The sequence below is a fragment of the Bufo gargarizans genome, chromosome 8, assembly GCF_014858855.1.
Source record: "Bufo gargarizans isolate SCDJY-AF-19 chromosome 8, ASM1485885v1, whole genome shotgun sequence".
Taxonomy (NCBI): domain Eukaryota; kingdom Metazoa; phylum Chordata; class Amphibia; order Anura; family Bufonidae; genus Bufo; species Bufo gargarizans.
The window spans coordinates 34,245,488-34,270,251 of NC_058087.1; the positions used below are offsets into that span (position 1 = coordinate 34,245,488).

Here is a 24,764-nt window from a genome sequence, read left to right on the forward strand (position 1 = left end):
GGTCGGATAACACCCAGGAGGAGGAGGGTTATTACCCTGATGAGCTTTTGTGGCAGATATGAAATATGGATCTGACTTTTTCTTCAGTTCTTCCTGGAGAATATTACCTGGGTTCTGTAAGCTGATGATGGAGCGACCTATCCTTACCAAATTTTGACAGATGTTTGAGGGGTTTGTTTTCAAGGATACGTAGGAATATTCTCCATGTATAAGCGCTAATGAAAAAAGCATTTTATATGCATGGTGTATTTTCAATAACCTATTTCCACCGTACATGCATTGAAAGAGCAATTCTTTCCATTCATGTATAGAAATTAAGATACAACCAAACAAGCAGCCCATCCCCAATGGACGTGCCAGCCTGCATCATTTCATAGATACAGTAAATTGGAATGATGATGGGGGCTGATCCTCGTTCAGATCTGCAGCACATCCCGCAGCAGAATTCATAGCCCCAGATCTTCTATGAAAATATTTGTTGGATTTGCAATATGCAAACATACCTGGTGTAAAAGGGCAGTACTGTCTGTGACTTAGTAGTCAAAGCGTGTCTGTACACCTAATACTATATTCACATCTTCGTCATTATAAATGGAAACCACAGCGCTGTGCTGGATCCTTTACACAACAGGCGGTGTCCAATGGACCCTATTGCAGTGCTCCAGACTAAAAAGAAAACCTAGGTAAAATTGGCTCCTAAACTGAAATTTTTTTAATCCATATAATTATAATAATGAAAGACTTGGAGAAGGAGGAGGTGAGACATAGGTCACAGTAGTGCCAGCACTAAGAAACCTATAGGAGAATACAGCACCGCATACCTCTTACATCCAGTGACATCTCCTGTCATCTAGACATTCTCTTTCCTCATCTCCTCCGTTTGACCCAGACTGATAAATTCTTTCAGCCACGTCTTGTCTCTGCAGAGTTTATTTTAAAGACATGTTAGATTTCTAAATGTTTCCATCAACCTCCCCACCTTTTCAACTAAAACTCCCCACCTGGTGTCCCCAACTCCCTAGCCTGGTGTCCCAACAATGTCATCCTGCTGCCACTCCCAATACTGTGCTCCTCAATGCCCCCAAATACTATACTGCTGAAATACTAGTGACCCCAGTAGAAATAATGTCCCTATAGTATCTTCAGCAATTATAATGCCCCCAGTAATAATAGTGTGGGCTAAAATGCCCCCAGTAATAACAAGACCCTACATTGTGGTCCCAGTAATAATGCCTGTATAGTGTCCCCAAAAATAATGCCCCCTAATATGTAATATAAATGCCCCTACAGTGCCTCCAGCAGGCATATCCCCTATGTTAAAAATGCCATTATAGTGCCCCCAGTAATAATGCCCCTGTACAAAAAAATCCTGCTATAGTGCCCCAGTATTAAAATGCCTCCAGTAATGCCCCATATAGTGCCCACTGCCCTCATATTAAAAAAATCCTTAGTAATGCCCCCTATAGTGCCCCAGTATAAAAAAAATTCCCAGAGTGCCCCCAGAAATGTTGCCAGATGTCCCCCACAGTGCCCCCTAATAACAATGTCCCCCACAGTGCCCCTCTGGGCACTGAAAAAAAGCCAAAAACGAATGCCTGTGTCCTGGACATACACACAAACGTCACTGCGCTGCGTCCCGGTAAAGGCGCGTGCGATGACGTCATCAGATCCGCTTGCGCCAGGATTTACTACCGCTTAGGCCTGAGTCGTATGAAGGTGATCGTCAGCAGGGCAGGGAACTATTGATTCCTGTGCCCTGCCGCAGTATTCAACTGCAGCACAGCGGCGGGTCTAGTCACAGATGACAAGAATAAAAAGTCTTGTCGCCAGTTGCTAATTCTAAGTCGCATTGGTGACCATTTTGATCGCCATCTGGAGCACTGCATTGACGTAGAATGGGTTTCACTGATAAATGCAGCACTATTTCTCCCGTTAAAAACAATGGACGCCATCAGATGTGAACAGAATGCTTGGAACAGCTGACTGTGTATCTTTACTGCCATGAAGGGGGATAACCACCATACACCTGGAGTCACTTACCTCTTGTGAGGCATCAGGAATAAATAGCCTGGCTTTTTTCAGGTGCATTAAAGGCTATGTACACCTTTTGAGACATTTTTTTTCATGATTGCATCTTACTCATTTTGGGCTAAAAATTATTTTTTCAGTAGGTCTTTATTAAAAATTTTCAGCTATCTCTGAGATACAGGGTTAAAAATCAGTCTGTTTGCAAGCTGTCACAGTCTGTTTTCTTTGAATCCCGTCATTTGACGACTCTTGTGTAGCTCTTATCTCTAATCTCCTGACCTCATAAACACTTATTTAAGCCATATTCTTATATTCTTATGATTTTATAATAAGTGTGTATGAGGTCAGAGAACAGCTGACAACCTGCAGACTGCTTTTTTTAACCCTGTATCTCAGAAACGGCTGAACATTTTAGCCCAAAATGAGTAAAACGCAATATAGGCGCATATTGTGGCAACTGCAAGTGGCCAAAAAACCAACTACAATGGGTGGGCAGGGTTTCAGCTGCATATGCTTGCCGCAATGTGTCCGTACCCTAATGTTTATGTTTGATGCCATCTCTTTAGCATAGTGGGTATGGATATGGGTATGGATACAGGACTGCCGTTATGCAGTTTTTCCCCGTGATCCAGGGCCATCTTGCCACAGTGCATAATCTGAAAATTTCCATGTATGTAATATTATACCACTGTGCACTTTTATCAATATGATTTTTCTCCAAGTCTGTTGAGCGAATAAACTTGAAAAAAATAAATAAAAAACACCTCCTTTAAAGCTTGTATTATACTGTAAGCAGAGTTTTGTAAGCCCCATTAACCCTCAACTGTTCCCAGTAGGGCCGGCAAAATATTGCACTGGAGGGGTTTAAAGATTAAGCAAATCTCATTGTGTACATTTATTTAATTTAACAAATCTTATGGGAGAACCTACTATTCTCCCTTTTGCCCTACAGTGCTAAGTCACACCTAATCAGCTCTCTTAAACTGTGCGAGACTGTGACATATAGCTCATGTCTGCAGCACCATACGGTATATGCTGGGTGATCCGGGCACATGAGGAGATGATGAAAAATCATGGCTGCTGTTTCCTTGCATGAGGTTACAGCTTCACCCTGCAGTCCTTCTACAACATATGATTCAACAACGGGTTCACTGCCTTACGTGAATGTTAACTGAACACCATTTATCCATAGCATGGGTTGTTCTTGAATTACTACGGCTGTGTTCAAACCATGTTTGGTAAGTATGTTTGGATATATGGCTAACCTATACACAGCCTATAATGTTACACACATATGCCAAGAGTGTTTTTTTTGGGCATTCTTATGGCCTGAAAGCATTGACATACTTTTCTTTTATGTCTACAACTGAATGGCGGTATGATCAGAGATGTCAATGCCTCCCGAAGCATCTCATTGACTATGATTGTTGGGTTTTCTCTATGGATTCTGGCATTCTGCTGGTCAAAATACTGCTGCAGTCAACAGTTTTTTATTCTTTTTTTCCCCTAAAACTTGTGATGGAGGCTCCAGCCAGAGCATCTGCTATAAATCTGAACCAAGCCAAAGCATCTATAGACACATAAACTAAGATGTGTCTTCACTTGACCACAATATCTGGGTAGTGTTATAGCAATAGCACATGAGAGTCGCCACTCGGCTCCTGCACGGCTGCTGCTGTATTCACCGGTTTCCTGATTCTCCTGAGGTTCAGTCCCATTGCTTTGCTCTTCTGATTCCCATTGGATCTGGCTGCCGGGGCAGTGATTATCACCTCCCTCCTGCTTCTTGCACTTTCTCTTTCTGCCTATAAAGCGTTCACCTTGATCTTCTCCAGGTGATGGCTGGTCACTCTGGGGTACTTAAAGCACCTCCGCTGTGGGAAGGTGCCTGAGCAGTAGGTTCTAGTTTGCTAACGTCCTGCAAACGTGTGCTATTTCTACATTCATCTGCCATTTACCAACAAACACGCTGCCTGACCTCTGTCTGATTTCGGTTCTAAACCCTTAGCTTCCTGCCCTGACCTCAAACCATTAATTAGATTTCATGAACTCTGCCTGCCTTGACCTCAGCCTGTTTATGACGATGGTTTTTTCCTGATCCCTCAGTGCTCCATACCGGTGTCTCTTGGTCCCTGTGGATCAGCAGAGGTAGCGGCCTGCTAGTTCCCCTACACAGGGATTAAAAGGTGAAGACCAGAAGGCCCACTTAGATAACACACTTAGGAGTAGCCCCAAATCTGTTCAAGTGACAAATCTGTAACAGGTAAAAAAAAAAACACGCTAACCCTAAACCAAGATTAAACCCATGATAACTTTTGTGTGGCGTTGTTGCTATCAGCATCTAGACTAGGCAAGGTAGATCAGATTTTTAGCATATTTCAATGTGTTGTTGCTACCACTGCTTCTGATGAAAGAAGATGACCTACATTATGTTCTAAACTATGTACAACTCATAGAATGGACTTAACGGCCATTTAAAAGATGAATTCCAGATTTAACTATTCACTGCCTGATGTCTATACTGACCCTGAGATGCCTGCCCTGACCTCGGACTGTTTATCAGATTGCATAATCTCTGCCTGCCCTTACCTTGGCCTGTCCCTGACTACAGCTTTGCATGATCCCTTGGTACCGGGAACGGAGTGAGTATATTACCTGTAACGGGCCCGGCAGATGGGGGGGCTGTTTGAGAAATTGAATAACCCCTTTAAATCAAATCTGTTCTAGTGGCAGAGCGGATGCACATCTGCTTTATAACAATGGGCAGCCATCTTTCCTGAGCATCATCTCTGAGCACTTGGACATAGCAAACTGAAGTTTGGAGGTGACTCATGGTCTTCTATGGTAAAGTCTTGTGAGCATGCACTGTGACCTGTGCAGGGAGGAGAAGTAGATAAGCTGTGACATTGTCAGTGGTGGACCCTATAGTATATTTATGTAGGTATTGTTTCATTGTAATCCTGCCTGTTATAATAATGAGATAACTCCTGGGAAGATTTATTTTCTTTTTCTTTTATAGATAAAACATATGCTCCAACATTTTTAAAAATACCTTTATCAGAAAAAACTTGATTCAAACAATAGGATTTTCTGATCATGTATTTCCCCTAAGTAAACTTTTCGTGGTTCGCTTTTTAATGTTTTCATGTGCTTGCAGACTCTAATTGAATAGTAAAATTTAGTGCCGCCTCGTAACAACTGTAATTGGGACTTGATAGCAAGGACACTGGGGCTTTATAGCTGGCTTCAGCTGGTGACATTTAGGTTGAAGTCTACTTTGAAATGCCATTTATGCAAATTCTACTGCTATACAATTGTAGTACTATTAACCAAAGGGGTCTTAGACTCTTCAGTCTGCTGGTCCATTGTAAAGTGTTTGTAAGTTTCATCTTTCTTTCCTAAAACATAAACTGGCATCTCCACCCTGTTAGTTTTTGGAAAAAGTGCCTACCTACAGTGTCCTGTTGCCAAAAGCAGCTATTTTTCAATTTTTTTTTTCCCAGAGCGGTTTGAGAAATAACAGCTAAACCCTTAATGGTTTCTATGGGCAACAAATCTGGTTCTTCTGTATGGACATTTTGATTTATGAGGCCTGATAAGTCCCCAAACAGTTGATTCATTTGAGACAGACTGGTTACTACAGATACACAGTAGTATGTCCCTAGCAACCAGTCTGTCTTAAACTTGATGGCGTTTTCCGATTAGGGTAAACCCGTGGTAGGCTTTGGCTTCTGGATCATCTGATCATGGTAGGTTTCAGCTGCCAGATAAGCTGATTGCGGTAGGTTTTAGCTGCTGCATCAACTGATCGCAGTAGGTTTGGACTTCCAGGTGATCATAGTAGGTTTTGGCTTCTGGATCAGCTGATGATGGTAGGTTTTAGTTACTAGATCAGCTCATAACAGTAGGCTTCCACTGTCAGATTAGCTGATCGCAGTAGGTTTACGCTGTCAGATAAGCTCAGGCATTCTCAACCTGCTGCCCTCCAGCTGTTGTAAAACTACAACTCCCACAATGCCCTGCTGTAGGCTGATAGCTGTAGGCTGTTCGGGCATGCTGGGAGTTGTAGTTTTGCAACAGCTGGAGGTCCGAAGGTTGAGCATGCCTGGATTAGCTGATCGCAGTAGGTTTATGCCGCAAGATCAGCTGCTCTTAGTGGGTTTTCGGGTTCCAGATCAGCTGATCCTGATAGGTTTTAGTTGCTGGATCAGCCGATAGCAGTAGGCTTCTACTGTCAGATCAGCTGATCATGGTAGGTTTCGGTTACCAGATCAGTTGACTGCTGTAGGTGTCATCTGCCGGATCAGCTAATCACCAGCCAGTCCTCGTATAGGTAAGGCATTTTTCAGCTGTGACATTTCTTTTAAGGCAGAATTGAGACTAAAGAGCAAAAAAGACTTTTGCAGAATTTAGAGCACACCTATCTTTTCCTGCCTTATTAATCAGATTTTCCAGTAAAAGCTGCCTAAGCTTGAGTTCATACAAGCGTTGGTTCCTTCTATTAGAGCCTTTATCAACCGTTCCATTAGATTTGATGGCAAGGATAGTGCATGCACATACTGGACATCTCTTCAGTCCACTGCATCTGGTACTATTCGAATAATTGTTACTAGCGCAACATTTGTGATGCCAGACCAGACCATAGGAAAATAAAAACTAAAATCAGCATTTTAGCACTGAGAAGAAAAATCTTAGAGCATGACTGATACTGTTTCAGATGGCTGTGTACGGGCTGAGAAAAACGGTCTGTGTGATAGCCGCATGCTCGAATAGACAGTGGTCTGTCTAACCTGAAATCACTGCATTATGTAAGTACAGTACAGTAGACCCGTGGTCGGGCAAGAACTTACAGCATCATAAATCACCATGATGCTGTGAGTTTGAGTCACATGATCCACGGTCCAGGAAACAGGGCCATCACACAGACCGTTTTTCACGGACCGTACACAGCCGGGTAAAACAGTATCATTCATACTTTCTTCTCAGTGCTAAAATGCTGATTTTAGTTTTTATTTTCCTATGGTCTGGTCTGGCATCACAAATGTTGCCCTAGTAACAAATATTCAAATGGTTCTCTTCTAAGTGGTCTGACCAGTGAGGCAGATTTCAGAAACCAGTTATTTTAAGTATCATAGGCAAAGCAATCATCACTAATAATTGTAAGATATTTTGATTAATTAGCAATAATCTGATTTATGTAATCAATGTTTTAACTCCTACTGGCCTCAGCCTTTAGATTTTTACAGTGTTGTTATTAGCAGCATTTTTTCTCCTTCTTTTTAGAGACTAAAAGCTGCCCTGACCCAGCAGCATTCTCAGGTAACCAATGGTGAAACCACCAATGGACAGACGAGTGGAACTGCAAAGTCTCAGCCAGAGGAAGCTCATCCACAGTCACTACAGCAACCTGCCACATCAACTACTGAAACACCGGTATGTACCGTATTTTAAGTTTTATGGGACACACCTGATTATAAGACGCACATAGATTTTAGAGGAGGATAATCAGAAAAAATATTTTTTATCAGACCCCCCAATCTTCAGAAGACCTCAGTTCAGACCCCAAATCTTTATCAGACCTCAGATCAGACCCCCAATCTTTACTAGACCTTAGATCAAACCCCCAAATTTTATCAGACCTCAGATAACCCCCCCAATCACACCCCCAAACTTTATCAGACCTCAGATCAAACCCCCCAATCTGTCACGCCCTGCCCTGTGAGAGGCCTTAGAAAATCTGACTTACTACACGTGAGTCTATGTGACAGATTGTTCTGTTTCTCTTTGTTGTGGTTTTAGGCAGGATCCCACCTCTCCACAGGTTCTTCTCATTAGCTATTTAGTGGTGCTATTTATACCCACCTCTCACTATACTCCTTGCGGTTTATATTTGTTTCTGGAATTCTCAGCTGGTTTTTGGTGGATCTCATGCTCCCTGTCCGTCTTAAGTTAAGTCCTATTCCTTCCCTTTTGTTGTGTGTTCTGGCTAGGCCTCAGGAAGACGCTGGTTCCTGCACCAAGCGCTAGGAACTGGTTGTCTTATCTCCAGCTCCCTAGCTGAGGGTTTGTTTCAGTTTCAGCTAGGTTTAGGATCCAGCGCATGAGCACTTCCACCTTTAGGATTTGCTCATGTTGTCAGCAGTCAGGGAAAGACTCAGGGATTGTCAGGTGGTGACTTTTCTCTGTTTCTTAGCTTTGGGGCCTAGCCTTGTGTTTTGTTGCTTTAGTTTTGGTTTGCTTCCCTTCCCTCACCTACCGTGACACAATCACACCCCCGATCAAACCTCAAATCAGACCCCCAATCCTCATTAGACCACAGATCAGACATTAAAATACATAATTTTTCTTACCTCTCCTGCTCAGGGTGGCACTGCCACTCTGCTGATCTAGTGGGCTCTTCCTGCACTCACCGCTCCCTGGTCTTCTTCCAAGCCCTGTGCTGCACTTTGACCTGAAGACGCACCATCAGGTAATAGTGCATGCCTTAGTTTATTACTTCCTGACACTATAGACAGTCAGGACACAGTACAGGGTTTGGAGGGAGACCAAGGAGCGGTGAGTGGAACCAGTGCTAGCAGCACTACACTCACTGCACCTCCTACACATTAATGAGCTCTTCCATAATGGAAATGCTCATTAGGATTCACTTTATAAGATGCATTGCCATTTTTCTTCCACTTTTGGGGTGGGAACGTCTTATAAAGCTATTAATTTGGTTGGTGTGTTTCAGAAATTGGAAAGTGTAGATGTCCTCGGTCCTGAAATTTGAATTCTATCTTCTGAAAATCGTGCCGTTTGGCTACTAAAAGCACAGATAGAATACAACAGACTTATAGTTTGAGTCCGGTGCATTCATCAGGACAGTCCTCTCCCGCCGTTCGGGACATTTGCACGCACAGCAATTTGTCGAACACCGGCCTGAAGGGTGGGGATAGGCTGGGCCTTATAGATGCACCAGAAGCATGAACTGACTTAAGGCACTTCTGGTAGCCAAACGGTACAACATTTTATTGTGCCTTTGGTTGCCAGCTGTACAAACCTTTAGCTGTAATTTCCTCAGCAGCATATGCAGCTGACATATCCCTTTTAAGATCCTATTGCTGCTGAGTTTCTTTTTCTTTGACTTCAGTCTGGAGACACACCTTCCTTTGAAGCGTGCAGTTTCGGGAGCATTGCTTGCATTACTTACATTCTACATTAATGTGCGTGCTATATGTTATTGTGGCTTTATGATGTTTGTAATCGCACACGCTGTCTTTCTGCAGTGAAGGAGCAATCCTGCGCTCCTGCTCTGTGCTCTTCCTCAACATCTCCTGAACAGAAGGCTGTTCTGGGAGATTGCTTCACCAGCTGTTCTCTCCGGTGTTTAATGTTCACATTTTCCTTTTTTTGCTTTTCGCTTTTTTTTTTCTAATCCAATGCAGAGAGATAAGTTGTCTGTAAAAAATCAGCCAGACACCAAACTACTTTGTCCTCGTTTGTTACAGGCATCTCCCGCTCCCCCCGCACCACAACCTCAAAGCACAGGGGGGCGTCGGAGGAAAGCAGCAAGCGATGACCCAGATGAAAAGAGGAGGAAGTTTTTAGAACGGAACCGCGCTGCCGCTTCCAGGTGCAGGCAGAAGAGGAAAGTGTGGGTGCAATCCTTGGAAAAGAAGGCAGAGGACCTGAGTTCATTTAATGTGCAGCTACAGGTACGGATGACCTGGAAAGAAACTTTGCCGCATTAAGGGTGAAGTTGTACATTTTTCCGTTCGTTGCGTGGATGTTCATTCCAGTGTAATGTGTTTTCAGGCTCATAAACGGGTAATAATTTCAAAGTAGAGGAAGCTGCCTTTTATGTTTTTCCCTCCCATATGTAAAGTGGAATTCTTTTTAAAATTCCTGCAAAAAATGAAAAATGACTGTTTAATACATTGAATCTGAAAGCTTTATTGGTAAAGCTGACAGGATATAAATGGTTTGCAGTTTAATAAAATGCCTTATAGGATGAATCTCACAATTAGATGGCGGGCCAATGACAGCTGTCATTTCGCTCGTGTGCTTTATTTGCAGCCCGTCTTTCGGAGACCGTATTTTTTGGGATAGGGGATCATTATGCTAATTCAACCCATAACCGACTGCAACTTATTTTGTGGTACTGCCAGTGTAGGAAGAGAATCTGCACACACATACAGTAATGAATGCTCTTAATACTTTATTTTTTTTTTAAAGCAATTAAAGTTTGCGTTGTTTATTCCATTCATTATAAGAACATATTACAGTCCTTAAAGCAAACAGAGACATGCCTCACAGGGATGGTATAAAATGCTGACACTTTTATCATTCGTCATGGAATTCATTGTGTACTTGCTACTTGGCGATACAAACAGTAAAAAGAATCATTTGTTTGTCGCAATCTTTTTTTCTTCATTTTTTTATTTTTACAAAACTGGGGGCCCAAAAGCCACTTTTTCAAAAGGAACATAAAAGGCAGGGGGTGCTGTTAGATATTTTGCATTGGGACCCAGGAGCTTGTAACTTATGCCTCTGAATGAACTCTTTAAAGAGGTTTTCCCACAAATGACATTTATCATCTATCCACAGGATAGGTGATACATGTTTGATTGCTGGAACTGCCATGATCGCTAAACAGGGGGTCTTAAGTCCTCACTTTCTTCTGACTGTAGATATTTGAAAAGAGGGACGGTTGAGCATGCTGAATCTCTAATTCTCAGTTGTCTGTGAGTTGTTGGCTGTAGACTAGCTGATCCCATAGACTACACACAGAGACAGCGGAGGCAATATAGGACATTATAAAGAAGAACTGAGCAGTATAGATGTGAATAAAGCACTTGGGCTAAGATATAACACTTACTATTAGCTGCTGAATCTGCTGAATTATGTCTGCCTGACTCTTGCTTGTTTCTCTCTGCACTTCTTCCCTCCTCCTCACCCCAAATTTCAGAGAGAGAGAGTTAGGCTACTTTCACACCTGCGTTCGATCGGATCCGTTCTGAACGGATCCGCTCATATTAATGCAGACGGTGGCTCCGTTCAGAACGGATCCGTCTGCATTAGAACTTAGAAAAAATTTCTAAGTCTGAAAGTAGCCTGAGCGGATCCGTTCCGACTTTACATTGAAAGTCAATGGGGGACGGATCCGCTTGAAGATTGAGCCATATGGTGTCATCTTCAAGCGGATCCGTCCCCATTGACTTACATTGTAAGTCGGAACGGATCCGCTCGCCTCCGCACGGCCAGGTGGACACCCGAACGCTGCTTGCAGCGTTCAGGTGTCCGCTCACTGAGCGCTGGCAGACGGATGCATTCTCAGTGGATCCGCCTCCACTGAGAATGCATTAGGGCCAGACGGCTGCGTTCAGGGCCGCTTGTGAGCCCCTTCAAACGGAGCTCACGAGCGGACACCTGAACGCAGGTGTGAAAGGAGCCTAAGATATATTACAAAGTACCGTACTATTGATTTATGCAAAGTTTTGTAAAAGTACAGAGACCATTTCAACTGAGACCTTGTACAAGGTCTAAAAGTGGAGTTTATCAGTCCCTGCTTATTTGTATACATCGATGGTGCCGACTGAGGACAATTGTTTTGTGTGAGCATTGGATGGGAAGAACCAGGGAGTTCAGCTCTGGTCACACTATCTTCTTGGGGGGCTGGTACATTTTTTAGAGAAGCGTGAACTTTTAATTTAAATCTTGCGGTTTTGAAGTCGTAGAAACCTTAAGGAGTAAAATAGACAAGCTGTTGCCAATAAAAATTCTAGCGCAATGTGGAAATCTTGTAAGAGCCATATGGTTACCTAAGAGCCCTACAAGTGTTAACCCTGTGATTCCCAGCAAACAGAGGAATTCCTCTTTTCGGGATAGGTACTTTTCTGATTCATACCGGTTCCACCTGACTAGAGACAAACTGTAACTAGAAGTATAGTCTACCTCTATGGATGTCTTGTCACCTTAATCCCTTACTGGAATATTATGTAGCTGAACGTCATATGCATCAAGCGGTAGTATGGAGCGGGCTCGCGTACTAAGCTAGTTCCCTATGCAGCGGGTGTCGGCTGTGTAATACAGCAGACACCCACCGGCAGTTATCGGCATCAGAGCTACAGTAACTCGTATCCTAGTCATTTAACCCATCAGATCTCACTGCCAATAGTAAATGTGGCATCTTTGGGGTTAGACAGAGGGAGGTACCACTTACCTAAACATTGTAGTAAGTGGTCTCTTTCAGCAGGCTAAGGCTAATTTCACACTAGCGTTTTTGCTGGATCCGGCAGGGCTCAGCAAAAACGCTTCTAACATAGCCAAGACAGATCCGTTATGATTTGAACTCCACTGTAAGTCAATGGAGGACAGATCCGTTTTCTATTGTATCAGATTGTCTCAGAGAAAACTGATCGGTCCCCATTGACTTGCATTGTGGGTCATGACTGATCCGTTTTGCTCCACATCCCAAGACGGAAAACAAACCGCAGCATGTTTCGGTTTGCTCTCTGGTATGAGAATGGAACGGAATGTATTTTGGAGCTTTCCGTTCTGTTCAGTTACATTTTGTCCCCATTGACAATGAATAGAGACAAAACGGAAGCGTTTTTTTCCGGTATTGAGACCCTATGACGGATCTCAATACCGGAAAATATTAACGCTAGTGTGAAAGTAGCCTAATTCTCCTTGCGACACTGAAAAATTGTTCAGGAATGGTTTGGAGAATGTAACAAAGAGTTCAAGGTGGTGACTTGGCTTGACAATTCCCTTAATCGCGATACATTTGAGCATCTATGGGATGTGCTAAAAAAAAAAAAACAAGTCCGATTCATGGAGGGTCACAGCTCACAACCTCCCCATGTAACAGATCTGTAGGGGTTCAGCTGGCCTTTACCGTATTTTGAACCTTCAGAGCTTTTCTTGCCATCAGGGACAATGGAATCCCAAAAATTGACCATATGGATCCATTGGACAACAGATCAGATCAGTTTATAGGATAGCTGCCTTACATCTGGTGGCATTAGAGGCAGAGCTTGTTTACAGCTAATTTGCATCACTTTTCCCCAGAATTCCAGAGGATCATTGCCTGGCCTATAAGACTCATCACGCCGTTTAAGGCACTCTCCATAAGGAGGTATTGTATTTCAGGCCTATCACCCGGTTAAGCCAGTACTCTCTACTCTGCACTGATGAGGGACAATCACCCTGAAACAGCTGTCTGCAGATGAGGTGCTGGCTTATTTAATATCCGACTCATGTCTCAAGGCCTCTTTAGAGGTCGAAAATTGACTAATAGGATAGCTGCCCTACATCTGGTGGCATAATACGCAGACCTTGCTAAGATCTTATTTGCATCCCTTCTTCCCAGAATTCCAGAGGAGCATTGCCTAGCCCATAAGACTCCTCACACTGTGTAATGCGCTCTTCATAAAGAGATATTGTATTCCACAAAAGCATGATGCAAGTGTGAACAGAGGCTTATAACGGCCTCCCTTCCTCCACCTAATGTCACTACAGGGAATCAGTATTTCTAAAGTCATGACTGCAAAGAAGAAAATGGAGGTTAGTCAACCTTTAAATTCAGAGAATGCGGGCTCCACATGCATGCTGAGCCCACACTGTATCTTACCTCTCCTGGTGCCAAATGACCTCCAATAAATGCAGGGAGAGCAGACTACAACTTAATACTTGCACTAATTAAAATCAGCCTATGGGACAGACGGGTTAGTTAGCCGTACCCCCTAAACTATAGGAAAAAGTGCCTATGCGCCTTCCCCGGGACCTAACCACCAGAGAGGCCGGCACTTTTTCCTATAGTGTGCAAGCACGACCACCGCTGCTAGATTGAATGGTGGTCGTAACACCTGGAAATGAGCAGTGTGATGGAAAAATGAATCAAACCAGCAAAGGAGGCAATATGGACAATCACAATACATTAGTAAGTGAATTGTATTAACTTTCTCTACATGGCAAATACTATTTGCCTAAGTGAAACATCCCCTTTAAATTTCAACCACTTTGCTGCCCCTGTGAAACGCTGCAGATTTTCCACCCGTCAAAAACGCCCCTTGAAAAAGTCGTGAAAAATCCTTTAGGCCTCTTTCACACGGGCGTCATGGATTTGGGCCGGATAAGATGCGGATACGTCGCAGGAAAATGCGCGATTTCTCTGTGCGAGTGCAAAACATTTTAATGCGTTTTGCACGCGCGTGAGAAAAATCGCACGTGTGGAACCCAAACCCGAACTTCTGTGATGGTGATGGGTCATGTGATGGACCATGTGATGAGCACAGTGACGTCACCACAGGTCCTTTTCCTCCTGCACAGCAAAGAAGAAGAAAGAAGAGAAGTCGGGCTGCACGAACAAGTGGATTAAGGTGATTTAAATTATTATTATAATTTTTTTTAACCCCTTCAGCCCTATTTTACTAAGCATTCTGTATTAAGAATGCTATTATTTTCCCTTATAACCATGTCATAAGGGAAAATAATAATGATCGGGTCCCCATCCCGATCGTCTCCTAGCAACCATGCTTCAAAATCGCACTGCATCCGCACTTGCTTGCGGATGCTTGCGATTTTCACGCAGCCCCGTTCACATCTATGGGGCCTGCGTTGCGTGAAAAACGCACAAAATAGAGCATGCTGCGATTTTCACGCAACGCACAAGTGATGCGTGAAAATCACCGCTCATGTGCACAGCCCCATAGAAATGAATGGGTCCGAATTCAGTGCGGGTGCAATGCGTTCACCTCACGCATTGCACCCGAACGGACATTTCGCCCGTGTGAAAGGGGCCTTACTGCTCCATCCCCGCTTATTATAATACAGCTGACGCATACACAAGTGACTACAGGTTAGAATCATGGATTCACTGCAAGGGGTTAAAATGCCCACCCTGGCGGTGATTGTAAGCGAATGAAATCTTTCTGTCTGCCAACAGCAGAACCTTCGGCTGTGAAGAACAGAATGACTTGTAAAGAAAATTGAATGTCAGAGAAATAATTAAAGTGTTCTTTATGTGAGCACATTAATCAATCCTGCGCTCCCCTTAATAACTCTTCACTTGACGTGCCGGCAGAGCTGATGAGCATAGTGGGCAGTAATGACCCATGATTACTTTTACGTTGCATTTAATAGTAAAAGTAATATGTTTGGAGGTCTGCCTTTCACATGGCAATTCACACCATGAGCTGCTGCTTTTTTCCTTTGGATGATCTTGCATTGTACTTAGTGTCAGGACTGTGCTTGGCATAGGTGAAAGACATTTGATGTATTCCATACGTTGTACCCCTGCCTCGAAACCTAGTTATCATTATTCCTGGGGAGCCATGTAAAAGTCGGCTTAGCCAGTTCTCCATTGTGTAAGCCACCCCCCCATGAGTACCTATAGGTAATTTGGTTCTCTCTTCAGTTTAATGTTAGAAATTAAAAAAAAATTCTAACTACTAGTTATAGCCATTCACCAGACTCATATCGTGTACGCCTATTTGACTATACCTGCCTGTGCTGCTATATTATCCTTATGTCATTAGGAAGATTCGGCTCATTAGGACTATATAGGGACACACACCATCGACAAACGAAATGGTAACCTGCAGTTAATAATTTGTTATTGTATTTCCAGGAGGAATAACAGAGGAACGGCAAAATGCAGTCTACTAAGGAAAGATGCTCCAGAATTGTATGTTTTGTATACTAAAACAGGAGAGCTGGTACATCCATCTTAGGCTATCTTTCACACTAGCGTTTTCACTGGATCCGGCAGGGTTCAGCAAAAACGCTTCCATTACTGATAATACAACCATCTGCATCCGTTATAAACGGATCCAGTTGTATTATCTTTAACATTGCCAAGACGGATCCGTCATGAACTCCATTGAAAGTCAATGGAGGACGGATCCGTTTTCTATTGTGTCAGAGAAAACGGATCCGTCCCCGCTGACTTGCATTGGGGGTCATGCCGGATCCGTCTTGCTCCGCATCCCAGGACGGAAAGCAAACTACAACATGTTGCGGTATGGTAACGCAACTAAACGGAATGGAATGCATTTTGGAGCATTCCATTCTGTTCAGTTCAGTTTTGTCCCCATTGACAATGAATGGGGACAACACTGAAGCGTTTATTTTTTTCCGGTATTGAGCCTCTGTGACGGATCTCAATACCGGAAAACTAAAACGCTAGTGTGAAAGTAGCTTTAAAAGGGTTGTCGTCTTTTACTAAGTGATGGCTGTTTGCAGCACCCTGCATCCCTCTGCTGATCAGCTCCGTCGCTGGAAGTCTACATTGTCATCTGTGTAGTGGACAGAGCAGACGCTGCAGCACTGCTCCTATTCACCACAATGGGAGCAGCGCTGGAGTAACGATCTCCCTCCACTGCACAGATGACAGTACTGTGTAGTATCGCCACTGACTTCAAGCTGATCCGGGGTGGTGAAGTATGTCGGACCCCCGCAGATCAGCTAGTGATGACCTATCCTGAGGATAGGCCATCACTTAGTGAAAGCTGGACGACCTCTAACATATAAGGCACACTTTAGGGGTGGGCGATATGGCCTAAAATCTATATTGCAATATAATTTTAAGCATGTGCGATATGTGATATATATCGCAATATATTCTATATTTCAGGGGGGTTAAACTTTTTTTTAAACTTTTTATTTAATAACTATTAGCCTCCTTAAGGGCTAGAACCCTTGTCCTATTAACCCTAATAGAGCTCTATTAGGGTAAATGGGACTTCACACTCTCCCTGCTGACCTGTGCATAGTGCACACAGCAGCAGGGAGCTGACTATGGGCTCTTTCACACCTGCATTCTTTTCTTCCGGCATAGAGTTCCGTCGTCGGGGCTCTATGCCGGAAGAATCCTGATCAGTTTTATCCTAATGCATTCTGAATGGAGAGAAATCCGTTCAGGATGCATCAGGATGTCTTCAGTTCAGGACCGGAAAGTTTTTTGGGCCGGAGAAAATACCGCAGCATGCTGCGCTTTTTGCTCCGGCCAAAAATCCTGAACACTTGCCGCAAGGCCGGATCCGGAATTAATGCCCATTGAAAGGCATTAATCCGGATCCGGCCTTAAGCTAAACGTCGTTTCGGCGCATTGCCGGATCCGACGTTTAGCTTTTTCTGAATGGTTACCATGGCTGCCGGGACGCTAAAGTCCTGTTTGCCATGGTAAAGTGTAGTGGGGAGCAGTATACTTACCGTCCGTGCGGCTCCCGGGGCGCCCCAAGCGCATGGATGACGTGATCGCATGGCATGTTATCCATGCGCATGGGGCGCTCTGACGTCATTCTGGAGCGCCCCGGGAGCCGCACGGATGGTAAGTATACCTCTCCCCCGCTCCCCACTACTACTATGGCAACCAGGACTTTAATAGCGTCCTGGCTGCCATAGTAACACTGAAAGCATTTTGAAGACGGATCCGTCTTCAAATGCTTTCAGTTCACTTGCGTTTTTCCGGATCCGGCGTGTAATTCCGGCAAGTGGAGTACACGCCGGATCCGGACAACGCAAGTGTGAAAGAGGCCTATGGCAGTCAGGGCTTCAGTAGCGTCCTGGCTGCCATGGTAACCGATCGGAGCCCCAGGATTACACTGCTGGGGCTCCGATCAGAAGCTGCCAGCCTGGGGCCACTGCCACCAATGATTTAATCGTGTGGAGGCCGCAATTAATATAATACTTAGAAGAGGGGGGGTAGAAGGGAGGGGCTGTGGTCACTGCACCACCGATGAATATAGTTAATATGCCTGAATACAAACGTAGCTACCTGCATGTGCTTGGCATATCCCATACCTGGCCTCTATTACTGCGCGCCGTGATCCGCCGCAATTATCCCCTCAGGACCTGAGGAGTTAATTGCGGTGGACCTGGGATATGGCCGGCACATGCAGGCTAGGCAGAGTGGACACAGTCCCTCCCATCCTCCTTCTCTCTGTTCTCATTGGTGGCGGAGTGGCCACAGTCCCTCCCCTCCTCCTTCTCTCTGTTCTCATTGGTGGCGCAGTGGCCACCGTCCCTCCCCTCCTCCTTCTCTCTGTTCTCATTGGTGGCGCAGTGGCCACCGTCCCTCCCCTCTTCCTCCTAGTCTGTTCTCATTGGCTGTGCAGTGGACACAGTCCCTCCCCTCCTCCTTCTCTTTGTTCTCATTGGTGGCGCAGTGGCCACCGTCCCTCCCCTCCTCCTCCTCCTAGTCTGTTCTCATTGGTGGTCAGCAGCAGCCGCACACAGTGGGGAGGGATGGACTCCCTCCTTCTCCACTGTGCCGGCTCAGGAGAACATGGTGCGTGCCGAGAGCGGCGCATGCCATGTTCTACCGCAATATGGCGATATAAATCAAATCTCTATGGTTGGCCAAATTTATATAGTTTATATCGCATATCGTCTATATCGCCCACCCCTAGTAGAACATAGTTCTATAGTCTGCTCTAGGTAAACATTATCCATAGATAAGAAAAAATGCTAAAGCTTCGTTTTGACGACATTGATAATAGATTTTTTTTTCATTTATATTACTGAGGCAGTAGACCATAACAGGAATGATTGTGTCCTCCACTAATATAATTGATTTACTGAATCCTTCAATCTAAATCATCCGCCGGTACAGACCTAGCTAGTAGAATGGTGCGCCAGCTCGATCATACTAGCTCTTCATCTGCATAATATCGCAAAGCTTATTCAGAGCCATTTCCAACCACCAGCAGTAATACCTGGTAATATAGAACAAGATGCAAGTGGTGTTTTAGAGTCAGGATGAAGAAGCCACACTTCAAACTGGAAAACATTGAGGGCCTGATTTTTTTTTTGTCTTAAAAAAGTGATGAACATCACGTTTTTGTGACTTTTGAAAGCCAAAAGTCACAAAACTCTGACTTTTCCCCTTTTTATGCCACGTACAGCGTTTTTTTTTTTTGTTTGTTTTTTCTTTTCTTTAATGAGCATTGCCGGAGGGGGGCATGCCACGTTGCCCTGGCACATTTACTATAATTTACTCCAGAAAACTGCATACTTTTTAGCAGATATCTATGCCAATTTAGGATTGGTGATGCGCAAAAATTAACAAATAAAAAAGGGGTTTTCCGACTTTTTGGATAGATCATCAGTGTCTGATCAGTGGGGTCTAACACCTGGGACCTGCGCCAATCAGCACCTTGGCCTTCTCACAATTTAGCTTTGGCCACTGATGTCACATGGCCTAGACCCAGCTCAGTCCCATTCAATAGAATGGGGCTGAGCTGCGATACCAAGCACAGCCGCTGTACGGTACAGTGCTTGGTAAGCTACAAGGAGTTCCGGTGAGCACTGCGGCATCCATAAACAGCTGATCAACGGGTGAGTGGGGGACCTGTTCGGCCCTGAGGACAGGTCATCAGTTAAAAAAAAGTCAGAAAACCCCTTTAAGAGATTTGCACTTTCTTAATGTTTAAAAAAAAAGTTTGATCAAAGAGCATAAAGGGGTTTTCTAAAGTTATGTAAATATGGCTTAAAGGGAACCTGTCACCGGAATTTTGTGTATAGAGCTGAGGACATGGGTTGCTAGATGGCCGCTAGCACATCCGCAATATCCAGTCCCCATAGCTCTGTGTGCTTTTATTGTGTAAAAAAACCGATTTGATACATATGCAAAATAACCTGAGAGGAGTTCTGTTCCTGACTGATCTCGGGGACAGGACTCATCTCAGGTTAATTTGCATATATATCAAATCGGTTTTTTTTACACAATAGAAGCACACAGAGCTATGGGGACTGGGTATTGCGGATGTGCTAGCGGCCATCTAGCAACCCATGTCCTCAGCGCTATACACAAAATCCCGGTGACAGGTTCCCTTTAAGGAGTATTCTGGTCTGACTGATGGCAGCCAGTCAATCTTGCGCTCTGCCGCTTCTTTCATTTATAGCTGAGTATGGCACTTGCCAATGTCTGGCAGCCCCACTCCTTCTTATGGAACGGGAAAATAAAAAAGTTATGGCTCCAGGAAAGCACAGAGTAAAAAAAAACGGAATATTGCAGGGTCTTGAGGAGGTTAAAGTATTTTTTCAAGTTCCCTGCGGTGCAACAGATCTAGGAATATTTAGCTGTGGAAATTACCAGTTGTAATAGAAACAGGTTGGGCATTTTAATATGTGCTAGAAAATGGTTGCTGTAATACTAGTTACCAGTATATACAGTACACATGCACTAAATATATATAAAGACCTCTTGAGTAACAACTATTGGGACCTATTGGATAGGTTTCTCCTACAATATATTTGCAAGCCTTCCTTGTGGGGATTCGCCCTGGTAGTTGGGATAAGCGGGTGCAGTACAGAGGCAAAGTACAAGTTTGTAATTCAAATGTCTGTATTTATTCACACATAAGGTCAAACAAAAAACACTCTTTGCAAGGTTGGTGTTTGTTCACATCGAGTAGAAAGTTTGTGCATAAAAAAAGTCACCTTGTCGACGGTTCTGCCTCCAGCAGTCCAAATGCAGGCTTAAGGTGGCCTGCTTTCCCAAGACACAGGTCTCCACATTCCAGCCCAGCACAGAGCTCAGTTCCCACACCAGCGATTGCCAGAGCTCCTCTGTCAGAGAGCGGTAATCACTTCCAGCTGACACTGACGGCTGGGTTTTTTAAAGGCCAGTTAAGACCTGGCCTGGAACGTGGGGAGTAGTCACCCACCCAGCACTTTGCCTACGCCCAGTAAGAGCCGTCCCGAATCAGCTATACAGCCATACTAAAATAGTAAAGTGTCAATCAGCATTAGCTGCCGCTGACACCTGAAAATACCGGCTCTTACTTCACCGAGGCCAGGAACCTCGGTGACACATACCTTTCGTCAACGACGGACCCTTGCGCCTTCCTACAGTATTATCTGGTCATGTTTATGGTAGCACTCTCTGGCAGGTACTGCTAATGTACACGCTCTTACTGGAACTGTTTATGTGCATGTTCTCTTGGCACTCTTTATGGGCCCAGTCTCTGGCAGACAATATTTGGAAGCCCACTTTCTGGCTGACTGTTTGTGGGTGCACTCTATAGCTGACACTGTTTGTGGGTGCACTCTATAGCTGACACTGTTTGTGGGTGCACTCTATAGCTGACACTGTTTGTGGGTGCACTCTATAGCTGACACTGTGGGTGCACTCTATAGCTGACACTGTTTGTGGGTACACTGTCTGGCTGACACGAGTCTGTGGATGCACTATATGGCTCACACTGTTTTTAGGCACACTCTGGCTGACACTGTTAATAAGTGTGTTCTCTGGCTCACACTATTTGTAAACACATTCTTTGATACTGTTTGTGAGCACACTCTCTGGCTGACACCTGAGTGTCCTCTGTCTGACACTGTTTGTGGGCACATTTTCTGGCTGCTACTGTGAGCACACTCTCTAGCTGACACCTGGGTGTCCTCTCTGACACTGTCTGTGGGCACATTTTCTGGCTGCTACTGTAGGCACTCTCTCGGGATTATACTGTTTGTGGGCACGCTCTCTGGCTGATGCTGTTTGTGGGCATGCTTTCTGTCTGACACTGTTTGTGGACACTCTCTCTGGCTGACACTGTTTGTGGGCATGCTCTCTGGCTGACACTGTGGGCATACTCTCTGGCTTACAGGGTTTGTGTGCATACTCTCTGGCTGACACTGTTTGTGGGCATGCTCTCTGGTTGACACTGGTTGCAGGCATGCTCTCTGGCTGACACGGTTTGCGGGCACGCTCTCTGGCTGACACGGTTTGTGGGCAAACTCTGGCTGACACTGTTTGTAGGCACGCTCTCTTGCTAACACTGCTTGGGCAGGCTCTCTGGCTGACACTGGTTGTGGGCACATTCTCTGGTTGACACTTGAGGTGGGCACACTCTGGCTGACGGTGTTTGTGGGCACGCTCTCTGACTGACACTGTTTGTGGGCGCACTCCCTGGCTGACACTGTGGGCACACTATGGCTGACACTGTTTGTGGGCTCGCTCTCTGGCTGACACTGTTTGTGGGCATGCTTTCTGGCTGACACTGTTTGTGGGCATGCTTTCTGGCTGACACTGTTTGTGGGCATGCTTTCTGGCTGACACTGTTTGTGGGCATGCTTTCTGGCTGACACTGTTTGTGGGCATGCTTTCTGGCTGACACTGTTTGTGGGCATGCTTTCTGGCTGACACTGTTTGTGGGCATGCTTTCTGTCTGACACTGTTTGTGGGCATGCTTTCTGGCTGACACTGTTTGTGGGCATGCTCTCTGGCTGACACTGTGGGCATGCTTTCTGGCTGACACTGTTTGTGGGCCTGCTCTCTGGCTGACACTGGGTGTGGACACGCTCTCTGGCTGACACTAGTTGTGGGCATGTTCTCTGCCTGACACTGGTTGTGGGCACATTCTCTGGCTGACACTGTTTGTGGACACACTGTCTGGGTGACACTAAGCAGATTTTCTGACTGACAATGTTTTTGGGTGCAGTATGAATGTCACTTCACACAACCAAAGATCGTCATGTAGCACAGCCTGATTTACGATGTCATTTTGCAACCTGCAATTTTCCTCGACCTTACGGTTGCAAAAATCCAACCCTGCTTGACTTCTTGCAGCCGCCAGGTTGCAGACGTGGCAGCCTGCAAGTCGCAGCCCGACCCTATTCACCTTCATTACTTGCGGTACAAGCTGGGCTACATGACCACCATTTGCAGTGTGATTTATGGCATGGCCAAAGTCGCCATGTAGCCCCAGACTGAAAGGTATGGCCAGAGTATTTGAAGGTGGGACTTATGCATCCATTTTCTGCAGTCTCTTTCATCTGTTTTATCTCCCTGAAAACAATTTCGGGACATTTTCTGCCTCCTTAAACAAAACCTTTTGGGTTCAGAACTATAATTCATGCTGTAACGTTCTGTCCATGATTAAACCTAATTATTTAATGCATTCGTTTTACTGCCCTGCCTATACCGTCTACTCCACTTTCAATGCGTTTGCCATCTTCTCTAATGATTTACTTTCAGTTTGCAGCCAGTTCTCAACAGCTCATAAAGATTTTATGTGAAAATTAACCCATTGGAGCAGAGCCATATTTGCCCTATTAAAAATGCCTATTCTTTGAAAACCTCTGTATAAATTGCATTGCAATGTGTGCTGTGTAGGCTCATAAGGTGTTAACCAGCATGGAATTTATGGGTGATCCTTAGTTCAGATTCTTACTTAGAATTACTACTTATTATGGTCCCGAGTATGAACAACCATGTCTACTACATAGGGAGGTTCTTTCTGTAGATTTTTGATATTGAATATTTTATCATTTGTTCATAGTGGCCACGTGGTGATGGTCTGGACAACAGGGGCGCCAAGACAGCTGATGTCAACTTTTTAGATTTGGACCAGATCCGCTATTTGGATACCCCTAGTATAGGGTAAAGGTGGCCATACATATTAAATACCTGTCGGCCATCCCCTTCATTTACGTGCACACTCAGCCGGAAACGTTTTTCAACTGGGAGAAGGGGATAAGTGGGTGTCAAACTCTTCCCATAGTAAAATGGGATCATGCATGTTGAAATCCAGAATGCTAGATCTTTCTTTCTCATGACATCTACTGTTGGGAGAGTCAGATGGCCTCCATACACATTAGACCATTGGTGGATCCCGACAAAATTTGAGTTTGGTCAGGTTTTTTCTAATTTCTTCTAATTTGTTTTTCCTGCTGCACCTGTTAAAAAAAAAAACATACTCCCCTGTACCCAGCGTCTTCACTCCAGCCTTCTGGGTCTATGACTCTCTTCTATGGTCTTCTGGTTCCCGTTCTGTAAACCTGTGGACGGGGGTCACATACACTGCTGCATCCAGTGACTGGACTCAGAGGTTCCCGTCTTGTAAACCTTTGGAGGTGTCACATGCCACTTGAGGACCCGTCACCGCTGAGGCCAGTCATTGCTTGCCTCGACAAATGTGACCCCTTCCAACTTGAAGTTTACAGGACATAGACTGCAGTAGAGAACCAAGGTGATGGAGCGGCAGGGAGTAAGTTTTTTTTTCCAACAGGTACAGCTGGCTGGGGTTCACATAAAAAAAAAAAGTGCAAAAACTGAAAAAAAAATATTATACCATTCCTCTGTCACATCATTAAAAGGTGTGTCCAAGTGAGGGCCATGTATAAATGCCAAGATGATTACATTGGTCCAAAGGGTATAAGGGGATGATCTGACATAAAGCATAGAGATTTTACAAATTTTGGAAAATCCTTGTGATATTGCTTGCCGATGGTTCTTTTGGGAATCTCTCCCTAAACCGCTGGCGTCTGCTTGTCATATGAGGCTGTATACGTCTCCAGTTTAATATTCTAATCCAGCTCATAACCTTCCATCTCTTTGTGCCCTTTTTCCTATTGAACGCTTCCTTGGATGGGGTCTGCTCTTGGTTCACAATCGTGGGTTAACCCCTAGTCCGGCCGTGTCAATGCAGACTATGAAATAAACACCATGTGGTTGTGAGGCCTGGGTTACGGCTCTGTTCACATCTGGGAGGCTTTCATGGTTCTGTCAAGTTTTCCTTCTCTTTGCTGGAGAGAATAGCATTGCATACGGAACTAGTCACCATCATAAACAACGGAAACCCCTGACAGTAAAAGAAAAACGCAGATGTGAACGAGGAGCTATTCCCTATGTTGATTCAAGTAGATCTGTCATCCGACTAATGCCGTATGTAAGGTTTACGGACAGGTCCTATTAGCCAAGACGATGCAAAAAAATATCCTGCTATTTGGTTAATAGTAGCGTTCAGAGA

The 24,764-nt window shown here is 44.6% G+C and overlaps 1 protein-coding gene across 1 annotated transcript in view; it reads left to right on the forward strand.

The window, feature by feature from the left end:
• The window catches only part of ATF2 (activating transcription factor 2), an 85,353-nt gene that overhangs the window by 41,526 nt on the left and 19,063 nt on the right, over positions 1-24,764 (forward strand). Inside the window, exons 9-10 of the mRNA XM_044303583.1 lie at positions 7,312-7,461; positions 9,516-9,722. Of these exons, the coding sequence (XP_044159518.1) occupies positions 7,312-7,461; positions 9,516-9,722 (357 nt within the window). The remainder of the gene's footprint in view (positions 1-7,311; positions 7,462-9,515; positions 9,723-24,764) is intronic.